At 45.1% G+C, this 15097-nt stretch overlaps 1 protein-coding gene across 5 annotated transcripts in view; it reads right to left on the reverse strand.

The window, feature by feature from the left end:
- The window catches only part of SFMBT2 (Scm like with four mbt domains 2), a 127408-nt gene that overhangs the window by 55365 nt on the left and 56946 nt on the right, over positions 1-15097 (reverse strand). For all 5 annotated transcript variants that reach the window (XM_061638291.1, XM_061638292.1, XM_061638293.1 and 2 more), the window contains exon 7: positions 14601-14698. In XM_061638291.1, coding sequence (XP_061494275.1) covers positions 14601-14698 — 98 coding nt within the window. The remainder of the gene's footprint in view (positions 1-14600; positions 14699-15097) is intronic.

The following is a 15097-nucleotide window of genomic DNA, read 5'->3' on the forward strand; positions in this document are numbered from 1 at the left end:
ATTCCTCAGTCTGTCTCCTTCAGCTCCCCCCATCCCCAAAGCCTTCTCCTTCACCACCAAAACTTTCCCTTAATACCTTCAAGTGGTGAAGGAAGCACTGGTGGATATGTGTTGGAAGAGGAGAGAGCGCTCTCTCCCCTCCCTTCTTTCACCCTGATGGGCTGGGTAACAGCATGTCACGGCAGAAAGACAAGAGAACCATGGAAGTTGTAGTCCCCCATGGGCTGCTGTGGACTTTCAAGAACTACATCTCTCATGGACCACCAGGCTTTCTGCCATGACATGCTGTTACCAAGATCTTCCAATTTGGAGAGGCAGGTAACTCCTGAGTTAATCCAAGACGAGCTTGGGTGAGCTCACCCATCTGTAACATCAGTTCAACTTCTGGGCCCAGCTGGCTAGGTTGGCCCAGGTTGGACTAGCCTACTTGAGTGCCTGGGCTACCTCCTGCTGCTCATTACTCCCCTTCACAATGGCAAGGTGTGTTGTTTTGTTGTTTTAGAGAAAAATTATGAAAGGAAGGGGAATGATCTAAGTTACCAATTTCAAAGATTTATCCAGACTCACATGGGTCTCAATGGACTCAAAACGGGCTTCAGTTTTTTGAGCAAAGGGAGGGTTCGCAATTTTAACCTCCCCCACCCCAGCTGGGTAGTTGCCTCCTCTCTGATTCTTATAGGAAGGCTATAACTCCCATGGTGGCAGTGAGAGGGTTTTTGTAATTTACTGGCATTAATCAGGCATGCAGGCCACAATTCTACTGTAGTTGGTAACTCATTACAAGAAGAGTACATAACTCTTGTTTATTCTGCCTATTTGTTTTGCTGGAACAAATAGCATGAATTTCCCCGGTAATTCCATTGGGGTCAAACTGCCCTGTGCAGAGTTTCCTCTGCCCTTAGAATGTGGGGGTTCCACAGGCAAAGGGCAATACGTAGCTAGAGATTTTTTTAAAAAAAAACAACCCACAGATCTATTTATTTATTTATTTATTTATTTATTAAATTTATATACCGCCCCATAGCCGAAGCTCCCTGGGCGGTTCACAACAGTCAATATCAAAATACAACAAAACACATATTTAAACAATTCAAACAACATTAAAAATGGGCTTCCTTAAAAATTTTTAAATTTAAAACGTTTATAACACATATTAAAACACATATTAAAATGCCTGGGAGAAGAGGAAGGTTTTAACCTGGCGCCGAAAAGATAGTAATGTTGGTGCCAGGCGTACCTCATCAGGAAGGCTATTCCATAATTCGGGGGCCACCACCGAGAAGGCCCTTTTTCTTGTTGCCACCCTCCGAGCTTCCCTTTGAGTAGGCACCTGGAGGAGGGTCTTCGATGTTGAGCGTAGTGTATGGGTAGGTTCATATCGGGAGATGCATTCCACCAGATATTGTGGTCCCACGCCGTGTAAGGCTTTATAGGTTAAAACCAGCACCTTGAACCGGGCCTGGAAACATATAGGCAGCCAATGCAAGCGGGCCAGAATCGGTGTTATATGTTCAGATCGCCTGGTCCCCGTTATCAGTCTGGCCGCTGCATTTTGCACGAGCTGCAGTTTCCGAACCGTCTTCAAAGGCAGCCCCACATAGAGCGCATTGCAGTAATCCAATCAGTAATCAGGGATCAGGAAGTGGAGCTGTGATTGTCAGAAGGGCCAGCCATTCAGCGCCATGCATAGTCCCTTAGGGCAGCGAACAGGAAGAACAGGCTTCTCCCCAGCTTGGTGTTTAAGAAAGGGGTGGGGAATCTTTTTTCAGCCCTAGGGTCACATCCCCTCTTGGACACGCTTCACAGGAATATATTGAGTCACACCATTGGTCCATGTAGCTCAGTGTTGTCTACACTGACAGGCAGCAGCTCTTCAGGATTTCAGACAGGGGGTCTCTCCGAGCCTTACCTGGAGATGCCGGAAGCTGAACCTGAAGCCTTTGGCATGCAAAGCAGGTGCTCTACCACTGAACTGCAGCCCTTGAAAGGGAGACATACCAGTGGTGGATGTGGCCAGACACACACCACTCTCCAGCCACCATCCAGACAAACAAGAGATAGTATCACAGTTCTAGAACACATTCCAGCAAAGTAAAAAGCACTAGAGGCAAGCACAGAGCAGGGGGAGTGAGGGCCTTCCAAGCTGGCCTTATAATGAGTCAGAACTTTGGTCTATCCAGCTCAGTATTATCTACACTGCCTGGCAGCAGCTCTTCAAGGCTTCAGACTAGGGTTGCCAGGTTCCTGGCCTGAGACTGATCCTGTATCTTTAGGAGAAGAGAAAGTCAGCCAAGTGCAGGTGTTCTTGCAACAATGAAATGAGAAAAACAAGGTGGAATTCTCCCTTCCCCCTGCACAACTTTTGAAGATACAGAAGACCTCTTGGTTGCCAGGCATGAAATAGGAGAGTGTTAGCTACTGAGAAGAGTCTTTTGTGTGTTTGACTCACCTCCTTTCACTCCGATTGGCTCCAATCCACAGGAAATGACAAGGAGGCATGTTAGAAGACTCTTCTTAGTGGCTAACACACTCCCCTTTCATGCCGTTTGGCTTGCAGGATGCTGGAGACATAGGGATCCTGCTCCCCAAAAAGTAAAGGGTCTAAGAGCCCCCAAGAACATGCACAACTGCACCCCGACAAGGAATCTTCTGTAGACAAGGCATGCGCTCTGCCATTGAATTATGCCCCCCCCCGGGGAACAGGAGTGCTTCTTGACTAAGGGTCCTGAAAACCTGTAGCCAGCAATGCTGTATTTGCTGCTCATATGACGATGTACCAAAGACAGCGATTCCCAAACTTTTTTTCCCACGGACCACTTGAAAATTGCTGATGGTCTTGGAGGACAACTGCATGATTTTTCTGCCTGCTGTAGTAATTGTAAGGCATTGTGCCAGATGCGATATGATTTTTAACTGCATTGATACTGCTTCTTTTATCTCTTACTTTGTATTTCATTGTATTACCGTTTGCATTCCACAGAATCCAAACTGTAATACCATAAACATGCTCAGACATGCGCATGATACAGTGGCATATAAATGTTTCAAATAAAAGATGTTCTGCATTTTATTGCCATCAAGAAAGTGTGGGTAGACAGAGCAGCATAATTGCTTGTGTTGTCGCAATGGGCAGCCACCATGGTACTGTGGGCTACAATTCCCATTTGGGGAAGGGCCGTAGCTCAGGGATAGAGTATCTACCTTGTACGCAGAAGGTCCCAGGTGCGATCCCCAGCATCTCCAGGTAGGACTAGGAGAGAAGCCTGTCTGATATCCTGGAGAGTCACTGCCAGTCAGTACAGACAATAATGAGCTAGATAGGCCAATGGCCTGACTCAGTATAAGGCAGTTTCCTATGTTTGTACGTCCCAGTCAAATGATCAATGATTATGGGAGTTATAGTCCAGAACCTCTGGAGGGTGCCACATTAGGTAAAAGTAAAGGTGTCCCCGCACTTATAGTGCGAATCGTTTCCGACTCATAGGGTGACGTCTTGTGACATTTACAAGGCAGACCGTATATATGGGGTGGGATTGCCAGTTCCTTCCCCGGCCTTTCTTTACCCCTCAGCGTGTGCCGGGTACTCATTTTACCGACCATGGATGGATGGAAGGCTGAGTGGACCTCGACCCCTTTTACCGGAGATTCGACTTCCTCCTTCCGTTGGAATCAAACTCCGGCCATGAGCAGAGCTTCGGCTGCGTTACCACCGCTTACCACTCTGCGCAACGGAGGATCTTCGGCCACATTAGGTACCCCAGCACAATAGAAATATAAAATATAGCACAGCAAAGGAAAGACCAACTGACCAGGCAACTCCAGAAAGAAACACTCCCCTTGACCACAGTAAATGGACAGTTCAGGATGACTATGGAGAGAAGTAGACTGAGACCCTGTTGGACTGTTGGACACATCTTGCAGATGCTGAAGCGACCTTTCTTTGATGCAGATTGGAAAGCTGGCATGTCTTGTCAGTAGGGATGGAAGGATCTGTCAGTTTCAGCCCTCTCTGTTTCTCATTTTCCCAATCTTAAATTTAGTTCTCCGTATTTCTGCAGCAATTTGCAATTATTATTATTTTGAAAATCCTCATGAAAATTCTTTTTCTGTTTTAGTGCAAATTTCTCCTAATAAACACACTCTGAGTGTAGTTTTGACTAATGGACACATTTTTGCAAGCAATTTCTTCTAATACAATGCATTTGTACGTCTTCTACAGCTGAGCCCTCAGAGTCAGAAGATGGCCATTTGTGGGACATCTACGGGCCTGCAGTTTCATCTGGTGCCAGCCCTCTGAAGCTGTCCCTGTGCACCCTCCCCTTTGAGGTTCAGAGACCTTGCCTCCACCACTTGATGAAGAGGAATCTGAGTCCTGGCCCCTGACACAAATGTATGACCAGCATTGAATTCTGCTCCCTCAGTTGTCCCAGCGAAATGCCTCTCCCATCCAGCTCCTTGTCCTAGCTACCTTGTGGACAACTCCCTTTCTGTTCAGCAATGGTGTCCTTATTTCTGCCTCCACTGCTGGCTTTCCCTCCTAGCAGGCGTGTTCATTAGTTGCAGAAACTAATGTGAAACTAAACAGATTCAGTGTCGAACCAATGTGACAACTGAAACAGAAGTGACAAACTAATTCAGGCACTCCTATTTTAGATTTCTCATTTCCGTCTTCGTTTCTCACATACGTTTCAGAGGGGAGGCACTGTGTTGCAAATGGCTGGATTCATGGAATGCTCTGTACAAAGGTCAAAGGGTTAGAGAGGGCTGTGAAACGGACAAGTAGGGATGAGGTTCAATTCAATTCTCATTTAAAGCCACATCTATCAAATCTGCACTTTTCAAAACAATGAGAACTGAAACACAGCCATCCTTTGAAATTTGCGCTTATCTGAACTTTGCAATGCAGTTCTCCAACCAAACAATATTTACAAAAATGCATATATTAGGGAGAAGTTTGCATAAAAATGTATGCATATACATACAAAATGCATTGTATTAGAAGAAATACAAAATGCATTGTATGTGTTTCCCAGTGCCTAACCCTGCATCCTCCCCCAAACCTTGTTGCATCTTGCCTTGTGTACTGCCTGAACTTCACCATTCTGTACCCTGGTTGAGCCTTGTCCTATTGCAGAGCAGGACAATCTGCAATTTACAGTTAAAGCAGTGTCATACCACTTTAAGCAGTAAATAGGGAGGGAAAGTTCTATTAATTTCGGCTCCCTCTGATTCTCATTTTTCCAATATTAAATTCAGTTCTGCACATTTCTGCAGCATTTTTTTTTAAAAAAATCCTCATGAAAATTTTCCAGCATTTTAGTGCAGATTTCTTCTAATAAACACATTTTTGTAAGCAGTTTTGACTAATGTACACATTGCTGCAATTATTTTTCATTCTATAATGCATTTTTGATTGCTATTTCTAGTCATATATTCATTTTTATGCACTTTCCCCTAACACATACTTTTTTTGTAAACTTTGGTCGCTTAACTGCACCGCAAAATTCAAACAAGTGCAAATTTCAAAGGGTAGCTCTGTTTCGGTTCTCATATTTTATTTATTTATTTATTTATATTTATTTATATATTATTGTTTCAGAAAGTGCGAATTTGATAGATTCAACTTGAAATGTGAACTTCTCGCCCACCCCTACATTCATGACTTCCCCCAAAGAATCTAACACTGAAAGCCTTCAAAAGGCAGCTGGGCATCCACCTGTCGGAGATGCTTTAACTTGGATTCCTGCCTTGAGCAGGGGGTTGAACTCGATGGCCTTACATGCCCCTTGCAATGCTAGTATTCTATGATTCTCTGAATCTTGGGAACTATCATTTGTTAAGGGTGCTGAGAGTCGTTGGGAGATCCCTATTCACTCAACAGAGCTACAATTCCCCGACTTCCCTAGGAAGAAGGATTTATTGTTAAACCACTCTGGGACTTGTAGCTCTGTGAGGAGAAGAGGAAAAATGGGGTAGGGTGGCTTCACATTAGGGATGCAACACTAGAAACCAGCATGAAGTTTAATGCAAACTACTTCCCCCTCTGCCCTATAAACCTTGTCTGCCTGTCACAGATCCAGGAGGGTGAGCGAGACTCCAGCATATGCTTCCTTTCAAGAAGCCAATTAATCTACATAATTTCTGAAGGATACATTTCACTGAAGCGAACACAAAGCTTTTAATTGCTATTAGACTCAAATTGACACACAGCCATGAATAATTGCTTGCTGAATTCCTTTGCACACATCAAGGGGAGGTACTTATCACTCTCTCTTAAGGAAGGGAGATGTTCATTGATCCTGCTCTGTGCATCGGATTCCACCCTTCTTTCTTTCACATCCTTTTCTTTCAAGAGGCATCTCTATGTTGTATGAGGCTTAACCTCTTTTATCACTTGGAGCTTGAGAACCTCAGAAAAGCCCTCTTGGATCTAGGGATGGAAAGGTCTGTCAACTGCGGTTCTCTCCATTTCTCCAGTCATAAATTCAGCTCTCCACACTTCTGCAGCAATTTGAGTTTTTTAAAAAAAAATCCTTGTGAAAATTCTCCAGCATTTTAGAGCTCATTTCTCCTAATAAACCCATTTTTGTAGGCAGTCTGGACTAATGTATACATTTTTGCAAGCCATTTCTCATCATATAATGGATTTTTGTATGTTATTTTCACTCATGTATTCATTTTTATGCACACTTTCCCCTAACCTATGCATTTTTGTAAACACTGTTGGGTTGGTGAACTGCATTGCAAAATCTGAGTAAGTGCGAATTTCGAAGGATGACTGTGCTTCATTCCTCATATACAGGGCTGGTTCTAAAGGGCGGCCAGGTGGGGCACTGGCCTGAGGGCCCCTGGAGCTACAGGGGCCCCTCTGCTCCCCTTCCGTGATCTACAGCAGGAGCCGCAGATTGCAGGACAGGAGGAGCTTCCGAGCCGCCCACCATTCCCCCTCTTCACCTACCTTTCTCTGTGCTGTTTTTTTGCAGTGCATGCAAGGTTGCCATCAATCAAGATGGCGGCCAAAGTTTCTGTAAGGGTCTGAAGCCTCTGCCACCATCTTCATTGATGGCAGCAATGTGTGCACGTGCATGCCCTCAACTAAGATGGTGGCAGAGGCTTCAGCCCCTTACGGAAATCTTGGCTGCCATCTTGATTGATGGCAGCCCTGTGTGGGCAGTGCGCGCAGCCGCAAAAAACAGTAGGTGAAGCGGGGTGATGGTGGGTAGCTCGGAGTTTCCTGTCCTGCGATCCGCACTCCTGCTGCGGATTGCGGAAGGGGAGCGGGGGCCCTTGGGGCAGGCTGGTGCCCAAGGGCCCTGGCATGCCTGGAGCCAGCCCTGCTCATATAGTTTTGGAACTTGTGCATTTGATAGATTTGGCTTGAAATGCGAACTGAATCAAATTTCTACTCCCTACCTGGATCAGACCAAAGGCCCACCTAGTCTGGCATCCTCTCACATTGGCCAACCGGATGCCCATGAGAGGCCCACAAGCAGAAACTGAGTGTAACAGCACTCTCTTCGTTCCTGATTCCCAGAACATGGTACTCAGAGGCATACTACATCTGACAGTGAAGGTATAACAGAGACATCATGGCTAGTGGCCATTGATAGCCTTATCCTCCATGTATCCTCCTTTAAAGGCCACCCACGTTGGTGGCCCATGAGTTCCTAGGGGCTCATCACTCACCAGCACTGGGCCTGGCACTCCTTTTGCTGCCCATCTTTGTTGCTGTGGGGGCCTGCCAGTGCTGCTACCATCTCCACCTCCTCTGTGCTTGCGTGCCCATCCCTGGAGGCTCCTGCTCTGCCTGGAACCCTTCCACAGCCAGAAACACGTCAGCCCCACCCCCTCAGAAGCAGATTCCATGGCACAGGAAACTTCATTTTACGGACACCATAGCCACTGTGGTGAGGTACCATGGGAGAGGAAGAAGTGTCCTGCGCCATGGAAACTGCTTCTGAGAGGGCATGCTTCTAGTGGCGGTGGTGGTGGCCGTGGGAGGGCTTGCAGCAGAGCACCCAGAGCCACTGACAGGATGTGTGAGCGTGCCCAGAGGAGGCGGATGTGGTAGCAGTAGCAGTGGCCCCCCGCAGGCTCCCACAGCAATGAAGACAGGTGGCACGAGAAAGTGAGCCCTTAGGGAGGGGACAAGGGGTCCACAGTGCCTGAGGGCCCTCAGAAACATGGAACCGGCCCTGGCTAGCATTGCGAGTCAGGAAGAAAAAACCCTCTCTTTGTCCACTTTCTAGTGCTTCAAAATATACATAAAGTATCATGAGAATTAAGAAGGGGGGGAAAGTGCATTCAAGCTTACAGATTGCAACAGGCCCAGAATCAGTACCTCAGGCAACTGCCAAAGTCTCTACCTGCCTTCTATTCCCCCTTTTAACACCTATTTTCATGCAGTCCAATGGGTTCCAGTCAGCTAGGTGGGAGAGCTGCCATTTTAATTTCCCACAATACCTCTGTCATATTATTACTCTAAGGCAGCCTTTCCCAACCAGTGTGCCTCCAGACGTTGTTGGACCACAACTCCCATCAGCCTCAGCCAGCATTGCCAATGGCCAGGAAAGATGGGAATTGTGGTCCAACAACATCTGGAGGCACACTGGTTGGGAAAGGCTGCTCTAAGGCATCAAGATAAATTAAAACAGTGGCCTCCTGAATGGCAGTACGGTGCAATGGCTAGGGACTCAAAGAAATCAGAATGAAGAACATCTCTTGTTACATCCTAAATATTGCAATGTGAGGATGAAAATGTCACCAATTCTTTTTTTTAAAAAAGTCATTGGGTTGTATTCAACTAAGTCCTACTCAAGGTAGGCCCATTGAAATTAATGAACCTAAGTTAGTTATGTCTATTGACTTCAGTGGGTCTTCTCTGAGTAGGACTAGCTTTGAATACCACTCATTGGGATTGCACACAGTCTCCTCAGCTCATCTGCGCAAGCCAAGTGCTCTTTGAAAAAGTTATGTAATATAGTCAAAAATGAGCTTAATTTATTACGAACTGGATTATTCATCAGGGCACTTGTAGGATTATTACTGCTATACTAATTGTTGGGATTTTTAAAGTGCTCATTTTAGGATTATGGGTTTGGGTTTTACCAAAGTGGGATCACTTTGTGATAAAGGACATGCTGCAGTTATGTTTAAATAACTTAAATAAATCAAGAGCCTTGGAAGTCAAATTCTTAAAGGCAGGGGGTCTCCAACATTTTTTGCGTTGGGAGCACATTTGGAAATCTAAGAAACTGTTGTGGGCACCCCAAAATACCCATTTCACAGAAGAAAAAAGTGTGATGCATAGAATCCTTTCCTCCCAAAAAGAGACGAAACACAGATACATATCCCAAAACAGACAACTCTCTTCCCATAACAGGCAACCCCCCCAAACAACCAAAAAAGTCCATTTTAAAAAATGAGAAGGTAGGGAGCCCTTGCCAGTGCCAAGGTTTATGGGTAAGGGTGCTGTAGTGCCCACGGGCATCATATTGGGGATCCCAGTTCTAAGGCTTCCAACACATGTTCGGATGAAAGTAGGTCCTACTGTGTTGAATTGGGCTTGCTCCCTGGTAGGGATGTGGGAAAAATCCAGTTGTTTGCACTGAAAGGCAAATCTATCAAATCCGCACTTTTCAAAACAATATTAGAACCGAAACGCAGAAACCTTTGAAACACCCACTCATCTGAATTTTGCAGTGCATTTCGCCAACCAGTGTTTACAAAAAATGCATTAAGGAAAAGTGTGCATAAAACAATAGCAAAAATAACGCCCAGAAACATATTAGGAGAAAATGCTTGCAAATATGTGTTGATGAATCAAAATGGCATATAAATGTGTCTATTAGGAGAAGTTTACACTAAAATGTTGAAGAACTTTCATGAGGATATTTTTTTTAAATGCAGATTGCTGCAGAAATATGGAGAAATGAAGATCAGAAAAAATAGAAACTGAGAGAACTGAACTTGACACAGCCTTCCATCCCTGCTCCCAGGTAGAAGCGCATAGTGTGGCACAACTGAGTGCAGCTGATCCCAGCCAGGTTTGTATTAGCCACCAAATCGAAAAGGTGCTGAATGCAAGCCCGGCTGGCCATGGAACGATTGGAAGTGCACTTTAAGTTTCCCAATTGTTCCTTTGCAGCTATGTTCTCACCTGCCCCATACCTGCCAGGTTTAATTTGGCCCATGGGCTGGAGGTTCCTCATGCCTGATATACCTGGGGAGGATGTCCCCACGGTCAGGAAAGGGCAGGGGTTTTAAAATGGGAACTGGGTTTGCAGGATTCTGTGAGATTTGAAGGATGCTACTCCAGAGGCCACAAAGTCTATGCTTCCAAACACAGTTGTTGCCAAATCCTGCCACTTATGTGCCATTTTTGTGGTTTTCCTTCACTGGAAAACTATTGCTTTCCAACAGCCTGATTTTCATCAAAAGGCAGGGCTGCTTCCATCACTGACCAATGTTGTAGCGATAATAGTATTTTAATACTGGTAATTCCAACTGCCTGTTCTTCATAGGCACCAAGCACTTTCTGAAAGCAGTAACAGTAACCCCCTGCTAAGATCTATATTGCAAGGTATGTGTAGGACACTCGCTGCTTGCCTGCAATTCATCATCTTCTCTTTTTATTAAACCTACAGAATTTTCTCTTCGATACATTCTCCCTGCTGGGAAACTGAACTCTCAAGCAAGGCAGCTCAAGGTGAGAATTTATCGCTTTGACAGACATAGCTAGCAAGAAACTCAAATCTAGGCAAGGACAAGAATGATGGATGGTGATGTAGAAAACAGGAGTCATTGAGAAGATGCTGGTCCTGGGGAGGCAGCAGCAACAAAAGAAATATTGGGGGAGATCCAGGGATGGGGGAGAAATTTGGTTTAGTTCAGATTTTATTTATCTTATTATTTTATTTATTAATTAAATTTATATCCTGCCGTTCCTCCCAGTAGGAGCCCAGGGCAGCAAACAAAAACACTCTACAACAACATAAAAACAGACTTTAAAATAGGTTAAAACGAAACATCTTTAAAAACATATTAAAAGATCTTTAAAAACATATTTTTAAAAAAGCTTTAAAAACATCTTCAAAAACAATTCCAACACAGATACAGACTGGGATAAGGTCTCTACTTAAAAGGCTTGTTGAAAGAGGATGGTATGAATTTCAATGTGAATCTGCCTAATTTGTACTTTCCAAAACAGTATGCAAACCCAAAACACAGCCATCCTTTGAAATTCACAGTTCTCTGAGTTTTAGAAGACCGTTTTCCAAGCAAATAATGTGTGCAAAAAGTGAATCTTAGGGGAACATGTGTATAAAAATGCATATGTTAATGAAAACAGCATATAAAAATCCATTACATCTGGCAAAATTTGCACTAAAATGCTGATGAATTTTCATGAGAACATTTTTTTTTAAAAAAATCACAAACTGATGCAAAGATTTGGAGAAGTGAAATTAAGACTGGAGAAATGAGGAACTGAAATGAAGAGAGTTGTCCACCTCCAATGAGATCCAACGTTGTGCAAATGAGTGTCCATTTGTGCAATAGGACTTCTCCTTCCTCTCTTCCCCCCCACCTATTGCAACCCCTTAAAATCTGCTCTGGAAGGATCTGGAACACTCTGTAGCAGATTTAGGAAGCAGGCAGGGGGGACGGACTGGAGGGCAAAGATGAACACTGATAATCCCATTGTGCAAGCAGATTTCTGTTGCACAAATGGGTGGACATCACTTGATGTTGCTCATTACTTTTAATTAATATATATTTATTGTAGCCCATTCCTCCACCCATTAGGTCCTCAAAGATACCACAAATAGATTAAATACTTAGATCCATAATAAATAGCCACAATAAAACAGCTAATACTTAATAAAACAAAAAGCAGTATATCCGGTAAAAGATTGACACCAATTCTCAAACCCATCCTAAAATTTGTTGTTGTTATGTGCCTTCAAGTCAATTACGACTTATGGCGACCCTATTAATCAGTGACCTCCAAGAGGATCTGTCATGAACCACCCTGTTCAGATCTTGTAGGCTCAGGTCTGTGGCTTCCTTTATGGAATCAATCCATCGTACAACTCCAGACTCTCCTTTCGCATCTGTGCACATCAGCCTCTGGGCTTCCTTTCAGCTTTGACCCAGCTGCGTCATTAGTCACAGCACCACCCGTACTTGTCCTTTGGTCTTCCCCAGTACCTCGGTGAGTGCCTTCTGACTTGGGGGTCTCATCTTCCAGCACTATCTCGTGTTGCATTTTGGATACTCTGTTCATAGCGTTTTCGTGGTAAGAGGTATTCAGAGATGGTTTACCATTGCCTTCCTCTGAGTTTGGATACATCTTAGTCTGGTGTCTCAGATGACCATTCTGCCTTGGGTGCCCCTGCTAGGAGTCTAGCCTCTTGGTCTAGACTCCTGATGGCATTGCTCTCAGCTTCTTCAACACTCTCAAACCCCCTCACCACGTGAAGGTGTGCATCCTAAAGGGGGCATCCTAAAATAGTCTGCCAAAATATTATCTCCCAAGTGAAGATAATGGGAAGAGTGCACAGCAACAGAGAGCAAATTTTGCACAGGCAAGACCCATTTCAAGCACTGATGCTGGAAAAGGCCTCTACCTGAGATGTAAGAACATAAGAACGGCCAGGCCAATGGCCCATCTAGTCCAACATTCTGTTCTCACAGTGGCCAACCAGATGCCCATGGGAAGCCCACAAGCAGGACCTGAGCACAAGAGCGCTCTCTCCTCTTGCAGTTTCCAGCAACTGGTACTTTCTGCCTCTGACTATGGAGGCCGAGGATAGCCATCATGACTATTAGCCATTGGTAGCCTTATCTTCCATGTATTTGTTTAATCCTCTTTTAAAACCATCCAAACCGGTAGCGATCGCTGCCTGTGGGAGTGAGTTCCATAGTTTAACTATGTGCTGCGTGAAGATGTACTTTCTTTTGGCTGCCCTGAATCCTCCAACATTCAGCTTCGTTGGATGTCCATGAGTTCTAGTGTTACGAGAGACGGAGAAAAGCTTTTCTCTCTCCACTTTCTCCAAGCCATGCATAATCTTATATGCTTATATCATGTCACCTCTTAGCCATCTTTTCTCTACACTAAAAAGCCCCAAACGCTGCAGCGTTTCCTCATAGGGGAGTCGCTCCATCCCCTTGATCATCTTTGCTGGCCTTTTCTGAACCTTTTCCGGCTCTACAATATCTTTTTTGAGATGAGGTGACCCGAGCTGTACACAGTATTCTAAATGCAGCCGCACCACAGATTTGGATAACACCATTATAATATCAGCAGTTTCATTGTCAATACCTTTCCTAATGATGCCTAGCATGGAATTGGCCTTTTTTCACAGCTGCCATAAACAAAATGATCAAGGGGATGGAGACCCTGAGAATGATGTTGCAGATCATTGCAGCCAGTGCTAAGCTAGATGGACTCTACATACTAAGCCTGACTTCATCTTAGGCAGTTTTCTGTATGTTCACTGTGTGATGCTGGAGTAGACGGAAACTCCGATCATGCATTCAGGGGTTGAGATTATTTTTTTCTCTGTGAAACAATAACATTAGACACAGAAAGTGAAAGGTCAGAATCATCCATTCTAACCTGCAGCTCAGGGGTGTCACTACCGGGGTGCGGGGGTGCAGATCGCACCCGGGTGACACCATGAGGGGGATGACACCCAGAGCCGCCCTGCCCCATGCCGTTGCCTGGCAAAGGAGCCGAGAAGCGCTCCGGGTCCTCCTCGGAGGCACGTAGGTGGGCGGGCAAGACCGGGAGCAGCATCGGTGGGGTGTGGGAGGTGCGCCGGCGTTCCCAGGCCTGCTTCTCTGGTTGGGTGCCCCTCCGGCGTGTGCCCTCCCAGGGCCATGTACAGGGGTGGCTGGTGATGCGTGCGCTCAGCAGAAGATTTGGGGGCTCGCCAAGGGCCCCCCGGCACCCAGTCCAGTGCGTGCCGAAAGCAGGCGCCCGCTTGCTGGCGGTGAAGCCTGGACGGGCCTTCCACTGTGAGCCTGGAGTGCATACAGCCACCCCTGTCCATGCCCCTGGGAGGGCGCACGCCAGAGGTCTGCACCCCCCCGCACTCCCGCTAGTGATGCCGCTGCTGCAGCCATCTTGGCACCAGCAAGATATTCTGGACTACAACTCCAATCCCTCCTGACTTCTGGCCACGCTGACAGGACTGACAGGGGTTGGAGTCCAAAGATCTGGAGAACATGAAGGCTGTAACATTGAATACATAAAGCAAGCAGACAATGGGTGGTATTCAATGTTAGTCCTACTCAGAGAAGAGTCATTGAAATCCATAGACATGACTAACTTAGGTTCATTAATTTCACTGGGTCTACTCTGAGTAGGACTTAGATGACTACAACCCATAAATGGCCAAAGTCTTCAAAATGGCGGCAGCAGCACTAAGGCTAAAGAAGAAGAGGTATTGTGCAAGGAGATGGTAGTATCCATGAAGTCCAATTCTCCAGTCTTTATTCTGAACCGAAATGGATCAACTGTGCAATGCTGTGACACCACTGAAGTTTAAACTAGAAGTTCCTTCAGCTGAAAAAGAAATAATAGATCCTACCTTAAACACTTCCATAGGCAGGGGAAACCTTGCTGCCTCATCAAGGGAGTTATCCAGAGCAGATTGCCATTCAGACACAGTCTTCAGAGAATAGATTTCTACAATAAACAACATCATAAATCACATGGATGTTTCAGCAACATGTACATATTCTGCAATATTTATTTCAAATTCTGGATTTACATACACGCACAATGCTTCACACCAGATATGAAGGACACACCAGTTTTGCACATCAGATGTGTAAATGAGGCCTATATGAGTAATACATTATATGAAGCAGGTAGAACAGAGTTAATGGTTTGCCATGAATGCACCAGTCTGGGTTACTTTGAGTGGAGAAGAAAGAAATCACAATCCCTGGTTTAGCGTTATGTTCAAACTGGGGATTGTGGTTTGTTTTGCTAAAAAACAAACCGCAATCTGTAGAAATGCAATAGTCACATAAGGTTGCCTTTCATTATAACAAATGTTTGGTGGTTCTTATCTCTTTTATC

The sequence above is a fragment of the Rhineura floridana genome, chromosome 8 (genome assembly GCF_030035675.1).
Source record: "Rhineura floridana isolate rRhiFlo1 chromosome 8, rRhiFlo1.hap2, whole genome shotgun sequence".
Lineage (NCBI taxonomy): Eukaryota > Metazoa > Chordata > Lepidosauria > Squamata > Rhineuridae > Rhineura > Rhineura floridana.